The sequence below is a fragment of the Ranitomeya variabilis genome, chromosome 5 (assembly GCF_051348905.1).
Source record: "Ranitomeya variabilis isolate aRanVar5 chromosome 5, aRanVar5.hap1, whole genome shotgun sequence".
NCBI classification, from domain to species: Eukaryota; Metazoa; Chordata; class Amphibia; order Anura; family Dendrobatidae; genus Ranitomeya; species Ranitomeya variabilis.
In genome coordinates, this window is record NC_135236.1 from 349,795,987 (window position 1) to 349,818,003 (window position 22,017).

The following is a 22,017-nucleotide window of genomic DNA, read 5'->3' on the forward strand; positions in this document are numbered from 1 at the left end:
TGATAGTTCAGCTGGTTATGAGATTAGGTTTTACTTCCCTGAAATGGACAGAAAATTGGCAACTTTCATTTCTTTCTTCTTTTCTGTGCAGAAGAGCTGGATCCCTGCCCGGCTCAAGACACTGTACTGTGTGTTAAATCCAGTTTTACTAAGCTTGTAGTAAAAGCCGCAATGGATCAAACCGCTGTGCAGAAGCGGCCCTATTTCTATCACTGCCCACATAAAAAGTTTAATGTAATTCCAAGGGCATATGCTTCTCAAGAAAGGATTAGTCTTTGCAGCTCTTAAGAAAAAAAATGGTGCTTCAATAGAACTATACGCTCAAGTCAACACATCAGATAAATCTCAGTCTTTGACATATTACTAATAAAACCTCTGCCTTACAGAGCAGTAGGATTTCAGAGGTATTTATTATATTTTCAGTTTGTAGCAATAAGTCAAGACCTCAGGAAAGAAATTGTGCTGTGTATAAAAGTAAAAGGGGGTGGGGAAGCTGACTAATAAGGGATCGCTGTGTAACCGGTCCAAAGAACATTTATAAGAGCGAGGCAATGCACAAGAGAGTACACTTCATCATTACAAGGATGAGTACAGTGCCGCTAAAGTCTCTCATTTATTGCCAAGCCTTGGGCCACATTTAATCACTTATCGTCAAGGCACTACAAAAAGGCAGCAGGATAGCCACAAAAATAAGTAGGAAAAGAGAATCCAAACTCTTACGATGGGTCCATGACAGCAGTTTGCTGCATCGTGTACATCTGTTTCTGCAAATATTACTTTGATTGAAACTGCTGTTGCTTCCATGATAGGACGCTTGATTGTATAGCTGTAGAGTATGCGTGGTTAAAATGTGGGTCTGAACTTTACAGCTACATATTTTACACTTGTATGCATCCAGGAACCAAGATAATACAAGATAATACAATCTGCTCATAATCTGCCATGAAATGTGGAGAACCCCAAAGTAATCCAACAACTGATTAAAGCGCTTGTGAGAATGCTTTAACCAACACAAACCCTTAAAAGGGAACCCTTCATTAGATCCAGACTGCCCAAACCATGGCATGAAGCAGAATCTACCTGCGCGATTGTTGCCAGGTACGTTTTTCTCTGAAAAGATTCTGGGTTTCAGAGAAAACAATTTGTAGAACCTGCTGGGAACCACAGGAAGAAACCCGGCTAGTCTGTCGCTGGCCCCGACTGGCTACTTTCCAAACCGCTCTGGTCAATTGACAGGTCTCTCCCATGTCAGTACATAGGAAGAGTGAAATGCCTGACATGCCATTGTGAGGTTTATTTTATATTTGTGAGGAGGTTCATTTTATATTTTGCATGGATTATAAGCCTCCTCACACTGGCATAATGGCATGTCACTCTCCAAAAGGAGAAATTATACCCATTAGAGCCCAGACAGAAGCCTTTCATACAGCCAAATCTAATCTCATACTTTGCACTGAGGTAGGCAACACCCAAAACACTAATGGATGCACCATTTCTGGGGCGGTTGAGCTGGGAAGGGTCCAATATCCATGGCCCTTCCCAGCCTATTAACAGTTTGCAGCTGTCTGCTTAGCCTTTGCTGGTTACTAAAAATAGGGGGGGGGACCCCAAGTCATTCTTTTAGGGTCCCACCTTTTTAATAACCAGGAAAGACAAAGCAGACAGCTGTGAGCTGATATAAAGAGGCTGGGAAACTCCATAGTTATTGGCCCCTTCCCATACTATTAAGACCAGCTCACAGCTGCCTGATTTCCCTTAGATGGTTATTAAAAATAAGGGGACCCCACACCATTTTTTTTTCATTAATTTTTTTTTTATTAGCCAAATACATGTACAGTAGAATATACAAGCAAAGCACTGATTATATATCTCACTAATATATTTCTATCTATTCGATATCTCTATTCTATCTATTCTATTTCGACAGTTTGGGCTGTGAATTTACTGTACTTGGCTGATGAAATATCGTTTTTCCTTTGAGATGCGCGAGTAAGAATCAAATGGCACATGCATGGTCTATGTGCCATGAGTATTTTTTATTAAACCCATTGACGAGTCTCGTCCAATATAATACGCGGCCACTCACATGTTGCAATTTTTATTTCAACCACATTCCAGATGAAAAGAAAAAAAAAAAATCGCAGAACAGCACTAGTCTGATTTATACAGAGATGAGAACGAGCCCTTAACAATCGTCCTGTACTCAAAGTATTCTGGTCAGTCTGTCTATACAGGCTTGCAAACAATTGATCAATGGTCATTGGAATTCCTGGATTGACCCATCTAAAGGAAACATAAATAACACACCGATATTATTATGGTGTCTGTCACTACTTTATCTTATTCTCGGATAGGAAAGCTTATACTTCGTCATGGATTCCCTTTAATAATGGAGATTTTCAGGATCACAGAGAAGTTGACAAGTGGGATAATTTAGACTAATCATCATCACTGAATTTAATTCACAGAAATTAGAATGGAGAGGGAAAAAAAAGCAAATATTTGGCTTGCTGGCAGATTCTGAAGAACCATGCATGTCCTTCACAATGTAGGATCTCAAAATAAACTTTTTATTAAGCCAACATCCTTCACTCTGAAATGTGTCTAGTAATAGCGACTTTCCGTATTCAGTAGTACTGTCAGCAGTCTAGGTGTATACACAGAGAAAAATATTAAAGTTGGCAGGTACAAATGTTCTCTTGAAGTTCTCTTCTTGTCAGTTGTACTAGGAGAGCCAAAATATCTCCAACAACAAAAAAAACCTTACAACTAATATTTGCCTAGACTAGATTTAGAGCATAAAGTTTTTAAACTCTTACATTTATATTAAAGTATTTCTATATATAAAATCTATTAATTGAGAAGAATATATGTAAATACAGAACAATAATCAAGAAGTGTTTGACATTTTCCATCGTAAGAGCATTTGTCATACTTGAACAAACATTTCTCTATGACTGGAATTTCCCATGAATTCCACCTAGTCTTTCTGACCTAATTCTGGAGACACCAGGGGTTCTGAGGTAAGAATAAGACGGTCACTCTAATATCAATCCAATCTTTCTAATCTTCTACTGCGGATACAAGGGATGCTAATCTTAAGGTACCTTCACACTGAACAACTTAACAACGATATCGATAGCGATCCGTGACGTTGCAGCGTCCTGGCTAGCGATATCGTTGTGTTTGACACGCAGCAGCGATCTGGATCCTGCCGTGATGTCGTTGGTCGGAGCTAGGAGGCCAGCACCTTATTTCGTCGCTGGATCTCCTGCAGACATCGCTGGATCGGTGTGTGTGACACCGATCCAGCGATGTCTTCACTGGTAACCAGGGTAAACATCGGGTTACTAAGCGCAGGGCCGCGCTTAGTAACCCGATGTTTACCCTGGTTACCAGCATAAAAGTAAAAAACAAACAAACCGTACATACTCACATTCCGGTGTCCTTCAGGTCCCTGGCCGTCTGCTTCCCGCTCTGACTGACTCCCGGCCGTAAGGCAGTACAGAGCACAGCAGTGACGTCACCGCTGTGATCTGCTTTCACTTTACGGCCGGCAGTCAGTCAGAGCGGGAAGCAGACGGCCAGGGACCTGAAGGACACCGGAATGTGAGTATGTACGTTTTTTTTTTTTTTTACTTTTACGCTGGTAACCAGGGTAAACATCGGGTTACTAAGCGCGGCCCTGCGCTTAGTAACCCGATGTTTACCCTGGTTACCCGGGGCCCTCGGCATCGTTGGTCGCTGGAGAGCGGTCTGTGTGACAGCTCTCCAGCGACCACACAACGACTTTCCAACGATCACGGCCAGGTCGTATCACTGGTCGTGATCGTTGGAAAGTTGCAGAGTGTGACAGTACCCTTAGTGGAGATCCCAGGGATACTGGGGTAAGAAGGCTGATCACACTGCTTTCCAACATGTATTTACAGTTTAATGCAAGAGATACACAGGGTGCGGAGGTAAGAAGAGGCCAACTGTTATGCTGTGTGTGTTTGAGCCAATACTTGAGATACCGGGGTGCTAAGATATGAATCGGGTGATCAAACTGATGTCCACTCAGTCTTTCTGATATTATATTGCAGATAGCAGGGATGCAGATCTACGAGTCTATTCATATTTCTGTCGATCAGGTCTTTCTCATCTAATAGTAGATCTGCTAGGGATGCTGAGGCAAGAAGAGGCTGCTCTCACTGCTTTTCACCATGTATTTCTGATGTAATGCTGGAGTTACCAGGGGTGCTGACTGATAAGAGGCTGCTCACAATGATGTCCACCCTGTCTTATCTAATACTAGAGATACCAGGGGTGCCAAGGTCAAACGAGGTGACTCGCACAGCTATTCAACTGTATCTGATTTAATACTGGAACTAGACAAACTGCTGAGGTAAGAAGAGGCTGCTCACAGCTGTCCTCCATGTCTTTCTGATCTAAAACGGTAGATACCAGAGGTGCTCAGGTAAGAAGAAGCTGCTCACAGCTGTCCACCATATCTTTGTGATCTAATACTAGACATACCAGGGGTGCTGAGGTAATAAAAGGCTGCTTAAACTACTAGCTTTGCTGTGTTCATGATCTTATATTGGAGATAACAAAGGTGCTAAGGTAGGAAGCCGCTGCTCACACTACTGTCCACCAGGTCTTTCTAAACTCATACTTGAGAGACCAGGGGTGTGGAGGTAAGGCTACGTTCACATTAGCGGCGGGCGCCGCAGTGGCGCCGCATGCGTCATGCACCCCTATATTTAACATGGGGGCGCATGGACATGCGTCGCACTTGCGTTTTGCGCCGCATGCGTCGCTGCGGCGCCCGCGTCCGGGCGCAGAGGACGCAGCAAGTTGCATTTTTGCTGCGTCCAAAAGCAATTAAAAAAAGGACGCATGCGGCGCAAAACGCAGCGTTGTGCATGCGTTTTGCTGCGTTTTTGTTTGCGTTGTGCGCTGCGGTGCCGACGCTGCGGCGCACAACGCAAATGTGAACGTAGCCTAAGAAGAGTCTGCTCACACTGCTGTCCACCCTGTCTTTCTAATCTAATACTGGAGACAGCAGGGGTACTGAGGTGGTAAGAAGAGGCTGCTCAGACTACAGTCAACCAGGTCTTTCTAATCTAATCCTAGAGATACCAAGGGTACTGAGGTGGTAAGAAGAGGCTGCTCACACTACAGTCCACCAGTAGTGATGAGCGAATATACTCGTTACTCGAGATTTCCCGAACACGCTCGGGTGTCCTCCAAGTATTTTTTAGTGCTCGGAGATTTAGTTTTTAGCACCGCAGCTGAATGATTTACATCTGTTAGCCAGCATAAGTACATGTGGGGATTCCCTAGCAACCAGGCAACCCCCACATGTACTTATGCTGGCTAACAGATGTAAATCATTCAGCTGCGGTGCTAAAAACAATCTCCGAGCACTAAAAAATGCTCGGAGGACACCCGAGCATGCTCGAGAAATCTCGAGTAACGAGTATATTCGCTCATCACTATCCACCAGGTCTTTCTAATCTAATGCTGGAGATACCAGCAGTGCTGAAGTAAGAATAGCTTGCTCACATTACTGTCCATCTGATCTTTCTGATGTAATAACGAAGACACCAGGGGTCCTTTGAAAAGAAAAAGCTGCTCACTTTGCTGTCCACCCCGTTTTGTTTTTTTTAGAAAGATAATATATGGCATAGGTATCTCTAGGTCATAGCAGCAGACCTTCCCTCTTCACATGCTCACATGCATCTGTCCTAACAAGGCTGTCAGTGTAACGAGTCAGTGGCCGTTTTAATTTTATGGTGATTACTAGGGTTGAGCAAAGGAGCTCAGATACGATGTTGTCTGAGCATGCTCGTGTGCTAACCTGGTGACTTCGACATTCTCGAATAACATGATCCGATTCCCCATGGCTGCATGTCTCGTGGCATGAAGGTATGGACTAACAAACAAGCAATCCATGCATGTGTTGCAGCTGTCTAACAGCCGTGAAGACATGCAGGTGCGGGGACTCGAAACATATTATTCGAGCACGCCAAAGACACTCTGTTAGCATAGGAGCATGCTCGGATAACACCTTATCTGAGCACCTTCGCTCATCATTAATCACTACCTCCCTAGACAAAGTGATCATGATTTGCTAATTAAAAGTATTAGGAATTTATTTATACTGACATTTCCTTCAGTTATTTTTTTTCTATTCCTAGAAAACCTTTTCAGTTACCAGATACATCTCAACCAAGTCATATAATCAGAAACTGACTAAGGCTATGTGCCCACGTTGCAGTTGCAACTCCCTGCTGCGGGTAAAACGCATGTGGAACTCGCATGTGTTTTCCCGCAAAACACAAGCATTTTGCGTTTTTAGCTTACAGAATTGCTTGTGTTTTCCAAGTGATTTGAAGCATCGCTTCAAAAAAAAAAAAAAGTGATTGACAGGTTGCTCACACTTGTCAAGCATAGTGCTTGACAAGTGTGACCAACTTTTTACTATTGATGCTGCCTAAATGCAGCATCAATAGTAAATGATAGAATGTTAAAAATAATAAAAAAATAAAAAATATGGTTATTCTCACCTTAAGACGGCCCCCGATCTCCTCAGTGGCGCTCCCGGTACATTCCGTTCCCAGGGATGCTTTGTGCGAAAAACCTTTGTGAGTGCACGGTCGCGTGACCGTGATGTCATCCCAGGTCCTTCGCGCAATGCATCCCTGTGAACGGAAGCCACCGCGTGCACCGCTGAGAGGCGGGAGGACTCTGGGGGCCATCAGAAGGTAAGTATATCCCTATTTTTTATTTTAATTCTTTTTTTTTTTTTTTTTTTTTTACAGAATTATGGTTCCCAAGGGCCTGGAGGAGAAGCTCCTCTCCTCCAGACCCTGGGTACCATCCGCACATGAAGCGCTCACTTTAGCATGGTGGGCATAGCCACATGCATAATGTGAGCGTTTCAATGCAATCCTATGTCGGCGGAATCGATGCGATTCCGCAGAAATAGTGAACATGCTGTGGATTTTACTGCTATGTGATTCCGCAGCGGCAAAATACAGAGCATGGGCACAGCAACTGCGGAATCCCATAGGATTGCATGGGAATGTGGTTTTTAAGCGTTTTTATGCGTTTCCGCTGCAGAAAAAATGCTGCAGAAACGCATAAAAAAACACAACGTGGGCACACAGCATTGCAGATTATTTGTCTAAAAGTCCATGGACCCAAGAGTTCAGTCAGGGGACATAACGTGAAATATTTTTTCACGTGAACCACAGCACGTTTTGCAGCTTTGAGATTAAGTCATCATAGGATTTAACACTGAAGGCATTAGTGTGTTGATAAATACTGTACTGCAGAAATAGGAGGAGTTGTATTCACTTTACACCGCTCCTTAATTCTTAGCTTAGCAATCACAATTCAATAATGCATTGTTTATTTGACGTGATACAATTTATGTAAACATTATTAAACCTTTAGAGACACAAAGTAAATGTTTTACTGGAAAATTGCATAAATGTATAAAACAATTGTCTAAAGTATGGAGAAGATGACATAAGTGACCCTGCTCTGAAGCAGAGACCTTTAATGAGGATATGCACTCGGTTTAATCCACATTGATGCTTGCATAAACCAGAATGTATAATCATTTTGATATGCTAGCCCTGTACCACACTTAAAATAGCTTGGTGAGCAGTGCAAGGTCACATATGGAATATTAAAATGAGCTGCATCACTGAGCAGAAAAGTCAATGTCACAAAATCACAAACGAAGCAGAACAATATGAGGTCAGCATGAACATAATTAGTCCCCTTACCAGCAGGAATAATGCCAATCCTCATATTGCAACGAGATAATGGGACTCCAGGATTGTTATGATCGACATCGGAATCCTTTTGTATCCGGCCTATGAGGCCATGAAGCACTTCACTGAACATACCATCGCCACCAACACAAACAACGCTGCAGGTGATGAGAGAGATCATTAGAAGACACAAACGCTCAACAGTTTTCGTGACATGAAAGCAAATTAACTGCATCAGACGTGACTGAGCGTTCGCTCGTTCTCCAGTCTACATTAAACATGAAATACATAATTTTTGTATTCATTTTCTTCCTCTAATCCAAAATACTATAAAACCCCATATTTTAAAAGACAAAAAACTATGGGCCCAATTCATCAACGCTTTTTTGCCCCTAAAGGACCTGACCTACAAGCAAAAGTTAGGTCCGAACTCTTTGTGGGATCCTGGCATGCAGGATCCCACAACCCCTCGTGGCACCTCCCTCAATGGAAGGAAGAGATCTTGCTTTGAAAAAAAAAACAAGCGTTGCTACATCCTTTATTTCACTCTTACTGAACACTAACATCAATAGAATGTAAGCCCCCCCGCTCAGACAACAGAAATATAGCGGGGGTCCCATGTCCACATAGGCCTGGCTCATGCATTTTATCCCTTAGATATTAGGGTTCAAATTGAGGTCAAGGTATTTACAGTTAATTTATGTAAAAGCAGCCAGATCTGGTTCTGACTGGCTTTTTGCCCACCTAAAATGTTGATGATTGATTGGTTGTCAATCAGTTGCTGGGCAGATTTGGTTATTATATATACCTGAGCGCCGGCGTTGGATACTCAGTTCGCCGGCGCTTGAAGAAAAAGAAACCTCACCGAACAATGGAGAAGCTCCTGCAGGAACTCCTATCAAGAGCCAACGCGGAGGACGGGGAGGATTGGCTGAGGAGCTGCTTGGCTATAAAACCTCCATTAGCAGCCTCCGAAGCCGTCGCCCCTCCTCCTGTTCCGGATCCTGTGGTGCCAGCTACGGGTCAAGATTTGGGAGCTCCGGCTGCGGTGAATCCTCCGGCAAGGACCAGAAGACAGAAGGCGGCTTCTCCCCCTGCTCCGTTTCCTGCGGTGTCCAGGCCAGGTCTGTCGGAAGCAAGCAGGAAGTCACGTCACCGCTGCGCGTCGAGGTCTCGCAGCCCTTCGCGAGATTTCGGCGACCATCAGCTGGGTGAGCCGTCCAAGTCATCAGGAGCGGCCGGAAGAACCAAAAGGAGCACCGCCCGTAAAAGCGCTTCGGTGCTCCTCTCTGCTGGTGACCGGTCGGCTCCTGCACGGGGCTCGAAGTCAGCTCCACCGCCCCTGTCATCTGATGAAGAGGAGGATCGTGACCAAAGACTTGCCAGGCAGCTGCGCTCGCCCCATTCTGCGGGCTGGAGCGCAGGCTGTGAAGGAGGGAGAAGACCGGACGATCGACCTGCGAGGGGTGAGACTTTTATTACCCCCTTGTCTGTCCCCCAGAACCAGCTAAAAGACCTAATTAAATCTGTAGTAGCCGAAGCTTTAAGCGAGGCTAATATTTCATCTCGGGCAATAGCTTCTCCTGCTCCTTTTTGCTCAGAAGCTCCTGCCCTTAATACGCCTCCTTTGAATCCTTTCAAGGAGGCTTTAACTTGTGAGCTTTCTCCACTGGGATTCCATTTGAGCCCCTCAGTTAAGGAGCTCATTTGGAATAATCAATTTGTCGATCTGTTTTCATTATTACCAAATAGGGATCACCCCCCTAAATCAGAGAAAAAAGATGACAAAGCTGACCATGATGACTTTAACCCCTTCATGACCCAGCCTATTTTGGCCTTAATGACCTTGCCGTTTTTTGCAATTCTGACCAGTGTCCCTTTATGAGGTAATAACTCGGGAACGCTTCAACGGATCCTAGCGATTCTGAGATTGTTTTTTCGTGACATATTGGGCTTCATGTTAGTGGTAAATTTAGGTCGATAATTTCTGCGTTTATTTGTGAAAAAAATGGAAATCTGGCGAAAATTTTGAAAATTTTGCAATTTTCACATTTTGAATTTTTATTCTGTTAAACCAGAGAGTTATGTGACACAAAATAGTTAATAAATAACATTTACCACATGTTTACTTTACATCAGCACAATTTTGGAAACAACATTTTTTTTTGCTAGGAAGTTATAAGGGTTAAAATTTGACCAGTGATTTCTCATTTTTACAACAAAATTTACAAAACCATTTTTTTTAGGGACCACCTCACATTTGAAGTCAATTTGAGGGTTCTATATGGCTGAAAATACCCAAAAGTGACACCATTCTAAAAACTGCACCCCTCAAGGTGCTCAAAACCACATTCAAGAAGTTTATTAACCCTTCAGGTGTTTCACAGCAGCAGAAGCAACATGGAAGGAAAAAATGAACATTTAACTTTTTAGTCACAAAAATGATCTTTTAGCAACAATTTTTTTATTTTCCCAAGGGTAAAAGGAGAAACTGGACCACGAACGTTGTTGTCCAATTTGTCCTGAGTACGCTGATACCTCATATGTGGGGGTAAACCACTGTTTGGGCGCACGGCAGAACTCGGAAGGGAAGGAGCGCCATTTGACTTTTTGAATGAAAAATTGGCTCCAATCTTTAGCGGACACCATGTCGCGTTTGGAGAGCCCCCGTGTGCCTAAACATTGGAGCTCCACCACAAGTGACCCCATTTTGGAAACTAGACCCCCCAAGGAACTTATCTAGATGCATAGTGAGCACTTTAACCCCCAGGTGCTTCACAAATTGATCCGTAAAAATGAAAAAGTACTTTTTTTTCACAAAAAAATTATTTTAGCCTCAATTTTTTAATTTTCACATGGGCAACAGGATAAAATGGATCCTAAAATTTGTTGGACAATTTCTCCTGAGTACACCGATACCTCATATGTGGGGGTAAACCACTGTTTGGGCGCATGGCAAGGCTCGGAAGGGAAGGCGCGCCATTTGACTTTTTGAATGGAAAAGTAGCTCCAATCGTTAGCGGACACCATGTCGCGTTTGGAGAGCCCCTGTGTGCCTAAACATTGGAGCTCCCCCACAAGTGACCCCATTTTGGAAACTAGACCCCCCAAGGAACTTATCTAGATGCATAGTGAGCACTTTAAACCAACAAGTGCTTCACAGACGTTTATAACGCAGAGCCGTGAAAATAAAAAATAATTTTTCTTTCCTCAAAAATGATTTTTAGCCCAGAATTTTTTATTTTCCCAAGGGTAACAGGAGAAATTGGACCCCAAATGTTGTTGTCCAGTTTGTCCTGAGTACGATGATACCCCATATGTGGGGGTAAACCACTGTTTGGGTGCATGGCAGGGCTTGGAAGGGAAGGCACGCCATTTGGCTTTTTGAATGGAAAATTAGCTCCAATCATTAGCGGACACCATGTCGCGTTTGGAGAGCCCCTGTGTGCCTAAACATTGGAGCTTCCCCATAAGTGACCCCATTTTGGAAACTAGAACTCCCAAGGAACTAATCTAGATGTGTGGTGAGCACTTTGAACCCCCAAGTGCTTCACAGAAGTTTATAACGCAGAGCCATGAAAATAAAAAATATTTTTTCTTTTCTCAAAAAATTTTTTTTAGCCCTGAATTTTTTATTTTCCCAAGGGTAACAGGGGAAATTTGACCCCAATAGTTCTTGTCCAGTTTCTCCTGAGTACGCTGATACCCCATATGTGGGGGTAAACCACTGTTTGGGCACTTGCCGGAGCTCGGAAGTGAAGTAGTGACGTTTTGAAATGCAGACTTTGATGGAATGCTCTGCGGGCGTCACGTTGCGTTTGCAGAGCCCCTGATGTGCCTAAACAGTAGAAACCCCCCACAAGTGACCCCATTTTGGAAACTAGACCCCCAAATGAACTTATCTAGATGTGTGGTGAGCACTTTGAACCCCTAAGTGCTTCACAGAAGTTTATAACGCAGAGCCGTGAAAATAATAAATACGTTTTCTTTCCTCAAAAAAAAATTTTTTAGCCCTGATTTTTTTATTTTCCCAAGGGTAACAGGAGAAATTTGACCCCAAGATTTGTTGTCCAGTTTCTCCTGAGTATGCTGATACCCCATATGTGGGGGTAAACCACTGTTTGGGCACATGCCGGGACTTGGAAGTGAAGTAGTGATGTTTTGAAATGCAGACTTTGATGGAATGCTCTGCGGGCATCACGTTGCTTTTGCAGAGCCCCTGATGTGCCTAAACAGTAGAAACCCCCCACAAGTGACCCCATTTTGGAAACTAAACCCCCAAGGGAACTTATCTAGATGTGTGGTGAGCACTTTGAACCTCTAAGTGCTTCACAGAAGTTTATAACACAGAGCCGTGAAAATAATAAATACGTTTTCTTTCCTCAAAAAATTTTTTTTAGCCCTGATTTTTTTATTTTCCCAAGGGTAACAGGAGAAATTTGACCCCAAGAGTTGTTGTCCAGTTTCTCCTGAGTACGGTGATACCCCATATGTGGGGGTAAACCACTGTTTGGGCACTTGCCGGAGCTCGGAAGTGAAGTAGTGACGTTTTGAAATGCAGACTTTGATGGAATGCTCTGCGGGCGTCACGTTGCGTTTGCAGAGCCCCTGATGTGCCTAAACAGTAGAAACCCCCCACAAGTGACCCCATTTTGGAAACTAGACCCCCAAATGAACTTATCTAGATGTGTGGTGAGCACTTTGAACCCCTAAGTGCTTCACAGAAGTTTATAACGCAGAGCCGTGAAAATAATAAATACGTTTTCTTTCCTCAAAAAAAAATTTTTTAGCCCTGATTTTTTTATTTTCCCAAGGGTAACAGGAGAAATTTGACCCCAAGATTTGTTGTCCAGTTTCTCCTGAGTATGCTGATACCCCATATGTGGGGGTAAACCACTGTTTGGGCACATGCCGGGACTTGGAAGTGAAGTAGTGATGTTTTGAAATGCAGACTTTGATGGAATGCTCTGCGGGCATCACGTTGCTTTTGCAGAGCCCCTGATGTGCCTAAACAGTAGAAACCCCCCACAAGTGACCCCATTTTGGAAACTAAACCCCCAAGGGAACTTATCTAGATGTGTGGTGAGCACTTTGAACCTCTAAGTGCTTCACAGAAGTTTATAACACAGAGCCGTGAAAATAATAAATACGTTTTCTTTCCTCAAAAAATTTTTTTTAGCCCTGATTTTTTTATTTTCCCAAGGGTAACAGGAGAAATTTGACCCCAAGATTTGTTGTCCAGTTTCTCCTGAGTATGCTGATACCCCATATGTGGGGGTAAACCACTGTTTGGGCACATGCCGGGACTTGGAAGTGAAGTAGTGATGTTTTGAAATGCAGACTTTGATGGAATGCTCTGCGGGCATCACGTTGCGTTTGCAGAGCCCCTGATGTGCCTAAACAGTAGAAACTCCCCACAAGTGACCCCATTTTGGAAACTAAACCCCCAAGGGAACTTATCTAGATGTGTGGTGAGCACTTTGAACCCCCAAGTGCTTCACAGAAGTTTATAACGCAGAGCCGTGAAAATAAAAAATCATTTTTCTTTCCTCAAAAATAATTTTTTAGCCCGCAATTTTTTATTTTCCCAAGGGTTACAGGAGAAATTGGACCCCAAAAGTTGTTGATCAGTTTCTCCTGAGTACGCTGGTACCCCATATGTGGGGGTAAAGCACTGTTTGGGCACACGTCGGGGCTCGGAAGGGAGAGAGCACCATTTTACTTTTTCAACGCAAGATTGGCTGGAATCAATGGTGGCGCCGTGTCGCGTTTGGAGACCCCCTGATGTGCCTAAAAAGTGGAAACCCCTCAATTCTAACTCCACCACTAACCCCAACACACCCCTAACTCTAATCCCAACCCTAACCACAACCCTAACCCCAACACACCCCTAACCCTAGTCTTACCCCTAATTCCAACCCTAAGGCTATGTGCTCACGTTGCGGATTTGTGTGGATTTTTCCGCAGTTTTTGAAAAATCTGCAGGTAAAACGCACTGCGCTTTACCTGCGGATTTACCGCGGATTTCCAGTGTTTTTTGTGTGGATTTCACTTGCGGATTCCTATTATGGAGCAGGTGTAAAACGCTGCGGAATTGCACAAAGAATTGACATGCTGCGGAAAATACAACGCAGCGTTTCCGCGCTGTATTTTCTGCACCATGGGCACAGCGGATTTGGTTTTCCATAGGTTTACGTGGTACTGTAAACGTGATGGAAAACTGATACGAATCCGCAGCGACCAATCCGCTGCGGATCCGCAGCCAAATCCGCACCGTGTGCACATAGCCTAATTCTAACCCTAATTCTAACCCTAATTCTAGCCCTAAGTGCAACCCTAGCCCTAAGTGCAACCCTAAGTGCAACCCTAAGTGCAACCCTAGCCCTAAGTGCAACCCTAAGTGCAACCCTAAGTGCAACCCTAGCCCTAAGTGCAACCCTAAGTGCAACCCTAAGTGCAACCCTAAGTGCAACCCTAAGTGTAACCCTAAGTGCAACCCTAGCCCTAAGTGCAACCCTAAGTGCAACCCTAAGTGCAACCCTAAGTGCAACCCTAGCCCTAAGTGCAACCCTAAGTGCAACCCTAAGTGCAACCCTAAGTGCAACCCTAAGTGCAACCCTAAGTGCAACCCTAGCCCTAAGTGCAACCCTAAGTGCAACCCTAAGTGCAACCCTAAGTGTAACCCTAAGTGCAACCCTAGCCCTAAGTGCAGCCCTAAGTGCAACCCTAAGTGCAACCCTAGCCCTAAGTGCAACCCTAAGTGCAACCCTAAGTGCAACCCTAGCCCTAAGTGCAACCCTAAGTGCAACCCTAAGTGCAACCCTAAGTGCAACCCTAAGTGCAACCCTAGCCCTAAGTGCAACCCTAAGTGCAACCCTAAGTGCAACCCTAGCCCTAAGTGCAACCCTAAGTGCAACCCTAGCCCTAAGTGCAACCCTAAGTGCAACCCTAAGTGCAACCCTAGCCCTAAGTGCAACCCTAAGTGCAACCCTACCCCTAACCCTACCCCTAACCCTACCCCTAACCCTAATGGAAAAACAAAAATAATTATATTTTCTGTATTTTATTATTATCCCTACCTATGGGGGTGATAAAGGGGGTGATTTATTCACTATTTTTTTTATTTTGATCGCTGTGATAGAACTTATCACAGCGACCAAAATGTGCAGGAACGAATCTGCCGGCTTGCAGATTCGGCGGGCGTACTGCGCATGCGCCCGCCATTTTCCAAGATGGCGGCGCCCATGAAGCAGACGGCCGGACACCGGGAGGGACATCGGAGCTAGGTAAGTATGGGGGGGTGGGACCGGAACACGGGGGGGGGATCGGAGGACCTGGGGAGCGGACAGGAGGACCGGGGGAGCCGACAGGAGGGAGGAGGGGAGCGGAACGGAGATCGGGGCAAAAAGGACGACTGGGGGGGCGATCGGTGGGCTGGGGTGGGGGCAGATCGGGGTCTCCAGCCATGGCAGATGCTATTGCAGCATCGGCCATGGCTGGATTGTAATATTTCACCATTTTCATAGGTGAAATATTACAAATCGCTCTGATTGGCAGTTTCACTTTCAACAGCCAATCAGAGCGATCGTAGCCACGGGGGGGTGAAGCCACCCCCCCTGGGCTGAAGTACCACTCCCCCTCTCCCTGCAGATCGGGTAAAATAGGAGTTAACCCCTTCACCCGATCTGCAGGGACGCGATCATTCTGTGACACAGCATATGCGTCACAGGTCAGGAAGGCACCGACTTTCATGACGCATACGCTGTGTCACAGGTCGGGAAGGGGTTAAGCGTAGTATTAGGTCCTTTAATAACTGGGTCCAGGCGTTTGCCATCTATGCTGCCGTGTTGGGAGAGAAATCACCTAACCTTTGTAGTAGTCTCTTCCAACACGTTGACATTATCTTAGAAGCTTATAAAAATTTTGGTGGCTCCGCTTGGCTCAGTTATGGTGAGGCCTTTAGACATAAGCTGTCAGTTCATCCCGAACTAAAATGGGGCTCTAAAGACATTGGGTTGTGGATCAATCTCATGCTTCCTATGAGGAATGCTGTTACTAGGCAGCCTTCTGCTTCTGCCGGCAAAAAAGGTGTTTGTTTTGCTTACAATGATTCTTTTTGTAAGTGGAATAATAATTGCCGCTTTCGACATGAATGTTCCTTCTGTGGGAATTCCCACTCCATGTCCAAATGCTTTAAGAAGCAGGCTGCCCAGCAATCCTCTAAGGAATCAATTTCAAAGGGCTCTATCGCCAGTGAAACTGGAAAAAATGGTCCACTGGCTAAGCAAATACCCAGACAGGGAGATCAGTAGTTTACTGTATGACGGTTTTTCTCTAGGTTTTCGTGTTCCCCAATTCAAAGGTTCTGGTTGTGTTTTAGTTAAAAATCTCCCGTCCATTACTGAATTCCCTGATGTCGCTAGGGAAAAATTTTTTTCGGAAATAGAGCTAGGCAGAGTTGCCGGCCCCTTTTTGTCCCCCCCGTATTCAAATTTTCGCTTATCCCCTCTGGGTATTGTTCCCAAAAAGGAGCCGGGTTCTTTCCGGATGATTCATCATTTATCTTATCCAGTCGGCCAGTCGCTGATTGATGAGGTAAACAAGACAATGTGTTCTGTTACCTACTCCTCCTTTGATGGCGCACTGGATATGCTTAGAAAATTCGGTCCTAATGCCCTTTTATCCAAATCAGACATTAAATCTGCCTTCAGACTTCTCCCAGTTCATCCGGAAGGGTTTAATTCATTGGGTTTTCATTTTGATAACTGCTTCTTTTTTGACAAATGCCTTCCTATGGGTTTTTCCTTGTCCTGCTTTTGTTTTGAAAATTTTTCCCGTTTTTTGCATTGGGTTTTAGAATCTAGCGGTTGTGAATCAGGTGTTTTGCATTATTTAGATGACTTCCTTTTTGTTGGCCCAGCCCAATCTATGTCTTGTGAAAATACTCTTTCTAGGTTTCTTGATTTATGCGCATTTTTTGGAGTCCCAATTGCCCACGAGAAAACAGTAGGCCCTTCTTGTCGCATTGAATTTTTGGGCATCGTGATCGATTCGGTTAGAATGGAAACCGTCCTGCCCCAAGAAAAAATTGACAAACTTCGTAGTTCTCTTGAGAACTTACTAACAAAAGACAAAATCACTCTTAAGGAACTTCAATCCCTGCTGGGGCTATTGAATTTTTCCTTAAGGGTCATTCCAATTGGCAGGGTTTTTTCCAGGTCGCTTTATGAAGCTACTAAAGGGCATTCTTCTCCCAATTCTCATATCAGATTGTGTTCTGATGTGAAAGTGGACGCCAGAATCTGGCTAGCATTTTTAGAGGGTTTTAATGGCAGATCAATAATCCAATCTCCTTTTGTATCTTCGGATTCTATTCCCCTTGTTTTTTCTGCGGACGCCACTCTAGGGGTGGCCTGCTTGTTTCAATCTCACTGGGTATCCCTGAACTGGCCTGTCATTTGGGTTATTAGGGAATTAAACAAGAACCCTTTTATTACTGAGCTTTTATCAATCCTTCTGTGTATTTGCTTATGGGGCCATGGTTTGCAAAATTCCAAGGTTCTATTACATTCCAGGAATCAAGCAGTAATTTTTTCAATCAATACCTTATAATCCAAGAATGTTGTTGCATCAAAAATTCTGAGAAAATTGGTGTTGGAATGTTTAAAATGCAATATTTGGTTAAAAGCAGTTTCAGGAGGTGGTAAAGCTAGTCATTTAACTGATCTTATATTGCAGCGTCAGTGGTTTGATTTTTATCTACAGGTCCCATTGGCAGACAAAGAGGCATACGATTGCCCCCTTTCAATTCAGGACATGATTCCGATATAATTCCCTATTTTATTCAGAATTCTTTATCTAACAGATCATGGGCTGATTACTCAGCTGCATGGAAGAAGTGGGTCAATTTTTCTGTTCTTTTCGGTTATGATGCCTCTGCTCCTGACCCGAATTCGGCTTTGAAATTCGCTGAGTCTCTGGTCAAACAGGGCTTATATTACTCCGCGGTGGCCAAATGCTTTGCGGGAGTCTCTTTCTTTTTAAAATTGCATGGCGGGACTGCGTTGACGGATTTTTTCTCAGTGAAACAATTTTTAAAGGGTCTGAAAAGGGAAAGGTTTTTTCCGGATTCAAGGTGCCCTATTTCTATTTCTCTGTTAATTGACATTTGTTCTGCCCTTATGCACATTTGTAAGAACTTTGAGGAAGCGCTTTTGTTTAATTCCATATTTTCTATCTCCTTTTTTGGGGCACTAAGGGTTGGTGAGGTAGTGTCAGCCAAGAAATCTGTTTCATCCGGGCTCATGCTTTCGGATGTCAGAATTTTTGAATCGTTTCTTCTATTGTTTATCAGGAAGTCTAAAACAGATCAGCTGGGGAGAGGAACTGAGCTAAGATTGAATTCGTTCCCTGAATCTAGAATTTGTCCTGTAGCTAATCTGTCTAAATGGATTACGTTTAGACCTCCAGCTGAAGGCTCCCTATTTATTCATAGAGATTCTTCACCGGTGACGGTTTTCCAATTTAATTTTATTTTAAAGAAGTGTTTGGCATTTTTGGGAAAAAGTCATCTCAAAATTACTTCCCATTCTTTCAGAATTGGTGCGGCTACAGAAGCCTCAAGAGCTGGCCTATCTGACGATAAAATCAAAAGAATGGGAAGATGGGAATCGTCAAAAAGCAAGGTGTGACTAATAATATAAAATATAACTTTTAATTAAAAGTTATATTTTATATTATTAGTCACACCTTGCTTTTTGACAATCTAATAGACTGGTGCATATCAATATTTGATTTATAGAAGATGGGAATCGAAAAGATTCAAAATTTATGTTCGGCCTGATTTATATCCCGATTAATTTTATTTCTCTTATATCCTGCAGTTATTTGGATCGTTGGGCATTCATTTGTCTTCTGGGCCCAGAAGAGGGCCGGCCTTCGATCATATTCTGTGAATCTGTCGTTCCATTCTTCTAAAGTTCAAGTTTTTTGGCACGGCATTCGCGGCCTGAATTGGCTTTCTTTGGTCTCTGAGGTAAAGAGTTGTCTGGAGAAGTTCCCTTACCCGGATTTAATTATTGTGCATCTCGCTGGGAATGATTTAGGAAGAATCAACACATTGAATCTTCTGGCCATTATGCGGTCAGATTTTACTTATTTAAGACAAATTTTTCCATTCTCTGGTGTCGTTTTTTCAGAAATCATTCCCAGGCGTGCTTGGCATTGTAATCAGCTTTCATTTTTGGATAAGATCCGGAAGAGGGTTAATTTCTCCATGAAGAAGTTCTTACCTCTTATTTCTGGGTTTTCTTTTAGACATACAGACTTAGAAGGCTTTTTACCGGGGATGTTCAGAAATGATTTGGTTCATTTGTCCGATATCGGACTTGATATATTTAATCTTAACATGGGCAATATAATCGAAAAATGGCTGTGTGGTTTGGGGGGGGCCTCGGCTCTTTGAACCTTGGCCTCTTGGGGTAAAAATCACCCAACTTTGGGTGGATTTGGTTTATGGAAGTTTATGGAAATTTGGACTTATGAATTTATGGATATTATTTATTGGTTATTTAATTAATTATTTGGAATTTGTAACTCAAAATAAAACCTCACGGCCATTTATTCCAACCATTAAAGGTGTCTTGTGATTATTATATTTATAGTTATAGGCCTTATGGGGACATGTAAGCCCCCCCGCTCAGACAACAGAAATATAGCGGGGGTCCCATGTCCACATAGGCCTGGCTCATGCATTTTATCCCTTAGATATTAGGGTTCAAATTGAGGTCAAGGTATTTACAGTTAATTTATGTAAAAGCAGCCAGATCTGGTTCTGACTGGCTTTTTGCCCGCCTAAAATGTTGATGATTGATTGGTTGTCAATCAGTTGCTGGGCAGATTTGGTTATTATATATACCTGAGCGCCGGCGTTGGATACTCAGTTCGCCGGCGCTTGAAGAAAAAGAAGAGCCCGCCCTCCCTCCCTTTATGTTGTCATTTTCTCCTGTCATTTGGTTTTATTTGTGGGTAAAAATCACCCAACTTTGGGTGGATTTGGTTTATGGAAGTTTATGGAAATTTGGACTTATGAATTTATGGATATTATTTATTGGTTATTTAATTAATTATTTGGAATTTGTAACTCAAAATAAAACCTCACGGCCATTTATTCCAACCATTAAAGGTGTCTTGTGATTATTATATTTATAGTTATAGGCCTTATGGGGACATGACAAAGGATGTAACAGAAGTAGCAGAGCTTCTTTAGTTCAAAGTGGGAGATCTTGTGAGAACATGATAAATCTCGAACTTTCACTGCAAGATGGAGGGAGGAGAGTTAGAGAATCATGTTCTGTATACCACTACTCCGACGTTCGGACTCAACGTTTGCTACAAAGTTGGTACTTTAGGGAACCGTTAAGGACACATCTTGGCACTTTTTTTCATAGAAGTTAATTAGTAAAATCACCAATCTACTGTTGTTGATTGCTTTCTTTAAAAAAAAAAAAAATAGAAGAAGGTGATAGTTACTCTTCACTCCTTTAGGGGGCCATGAAGGACACTTGCCAATATTTTTTTTTAAACTACTAAAATCACCGATCTACAGGTGCCCATTGTTTTCCTAGCTATAACAAGGGCAGTCTGATTGGTAATACTCCAAATTATGCACAAGCTCCGGTGTTCCTTGCTAGCATGATAGGAGACCTGAAAAATTTGGAGACCTATTTGTTTTAGCATATCTCCTTCAGAAGGGCTCTAGAGTTCTGCAGTAGCAGCACATTTATCGGGCAAGTATTGCATCTTTCATGATCTTATGCTATCCTCCCAATGACAGACTGGCCAAATACTTGAAGGAATAGTAAAAGACCAATATTAAAAAAAAAAAATCTGAATTTTGGATGCCAACAAGCCCAAAGGTATAAAATGTTGCATATGCACAAATCGTCATCTCTCACTTGATACCATTTTCTCTAAATGTGTGTGTGTATTTGTACAATGAATTGTAATACGGTACTTTAAGGTGAAAACTTACCCATCGTACTTCTCTAAATTGACCTCGTACAGGTTATCTCTAGCGTGGTTTGCATATTCTGTAACTGCGAAAAGTAAAAGTTTCAGAGCAATGAGGAATCTAAAAGAAATGACATTTATGTATGCTGTAATTCAACAGCCACTATCACAGCTATGTAATTCTTGACATTATCTATAAGTGATGCTTAAAGTTGGGTAAAAGCTTAAATCCACAGGAAGTGACCCTGGACTAGCTATTACCTTACTTTGAGGTTTGCGGCTTAGTTACACTTTAACAAGCGTACAAGATTTCCACCACATTATATATTTTAGACACACTTATGAATTTTCCAGAGAGCCCTTAAAAGGATTCCTACAATGCCCCAGCTTTATTAATGACAGAAACCAAAACTCTGGCGCAAAATATGGGTCAAAAGAAATACAACCAAGATGTGATGTAATGAAGAGGAGTCAAATCTATCACACAGCGTGAACTTAGAATTTGCTCATCTTCCGCATGCTCGGACTATATTTAAACAGTCTACATTTAAGAATGGAATAAATATTCCCCAATATATTCAGTTCAGCTGTGTAGCTCAATCTAGTTGTGCGGTGCTCTAAGGTCCTGTCTTGAAAACCCTTCATACCCCAGGGTATGATTTATTTCTTATCTGTAACTAAACAATAATAAGTATGTTTCAGAAGTACATAATAATTATCTTCCATTTTAGGTTATTTGCAATTTAAAGAATTATTCAGCGCCTCTCATTTTCTACTCTTGAGAAGTTCTACCGGAATTTCCTATTCTGATAGACACCAAGTGCCCAAAACCTGCAAACACCCAGCAAATGGCCAAAGATCCCCAAGTCGTTAGCACCGCTCACATGTTGATGTGGAAGTGAGAGGAGTCAAACACAGTGGTGTCAACATCACAAATGGAAAACAAAAATCTAGAAAGCTAAACATATCCAACAAAAATCATTATGTATTCGGCTATAAAGTAACTACCCTAAAAAAAGCCCATCTCAAGGGCCACTGTTAGTGTGTAGGAGAAAAATAGGCAACTGCCCATGGCCCTCACTATCTACAGCAGGAGCTACGCTGATAGCATTATCAGTGTAGACTGCTTCAGGACTTTTGGTTACATCAGGACCACGTGGCCGGTCATGTGACCATGATGTCACAGGTCCTGTACTCTGCGGAAGTCGGAAAAACAAAAGACGATATAGACTGGTGT

At 43.0% G+C, this 22,017-nt stretch overlaps 1 protein-coding gene across 2 annotated transcripts in view; it reads right to left on the reverse strand.

The window, feature by feature from the left end:
* CERK (ceramide kinase) overlaps window positions 1-22,017 on the reverse strand; it is a 161,522-nt gene that overhangs the window by 35,636 nt on the left and 103,869 nt on the right. For both annotated transcript variants that reach the window (XM_077264856.1, XM_077264855.1), the window contains 2 exons: window positions 20,803-20,866; window positions 7,782-7,927 (listed from right to left, as the gene is read on the reverse strand). In XM_077264856.1, coding sequence (XP_077120971.1) covers window positions 7,782-7,927; window positions 20,803-20,866 — 210 coding nt within the window. The remainder of the gene's footprint in view (window positions 1-7,781; window positions 7,928-20,802; window positions 20,867-22,017) is intronic.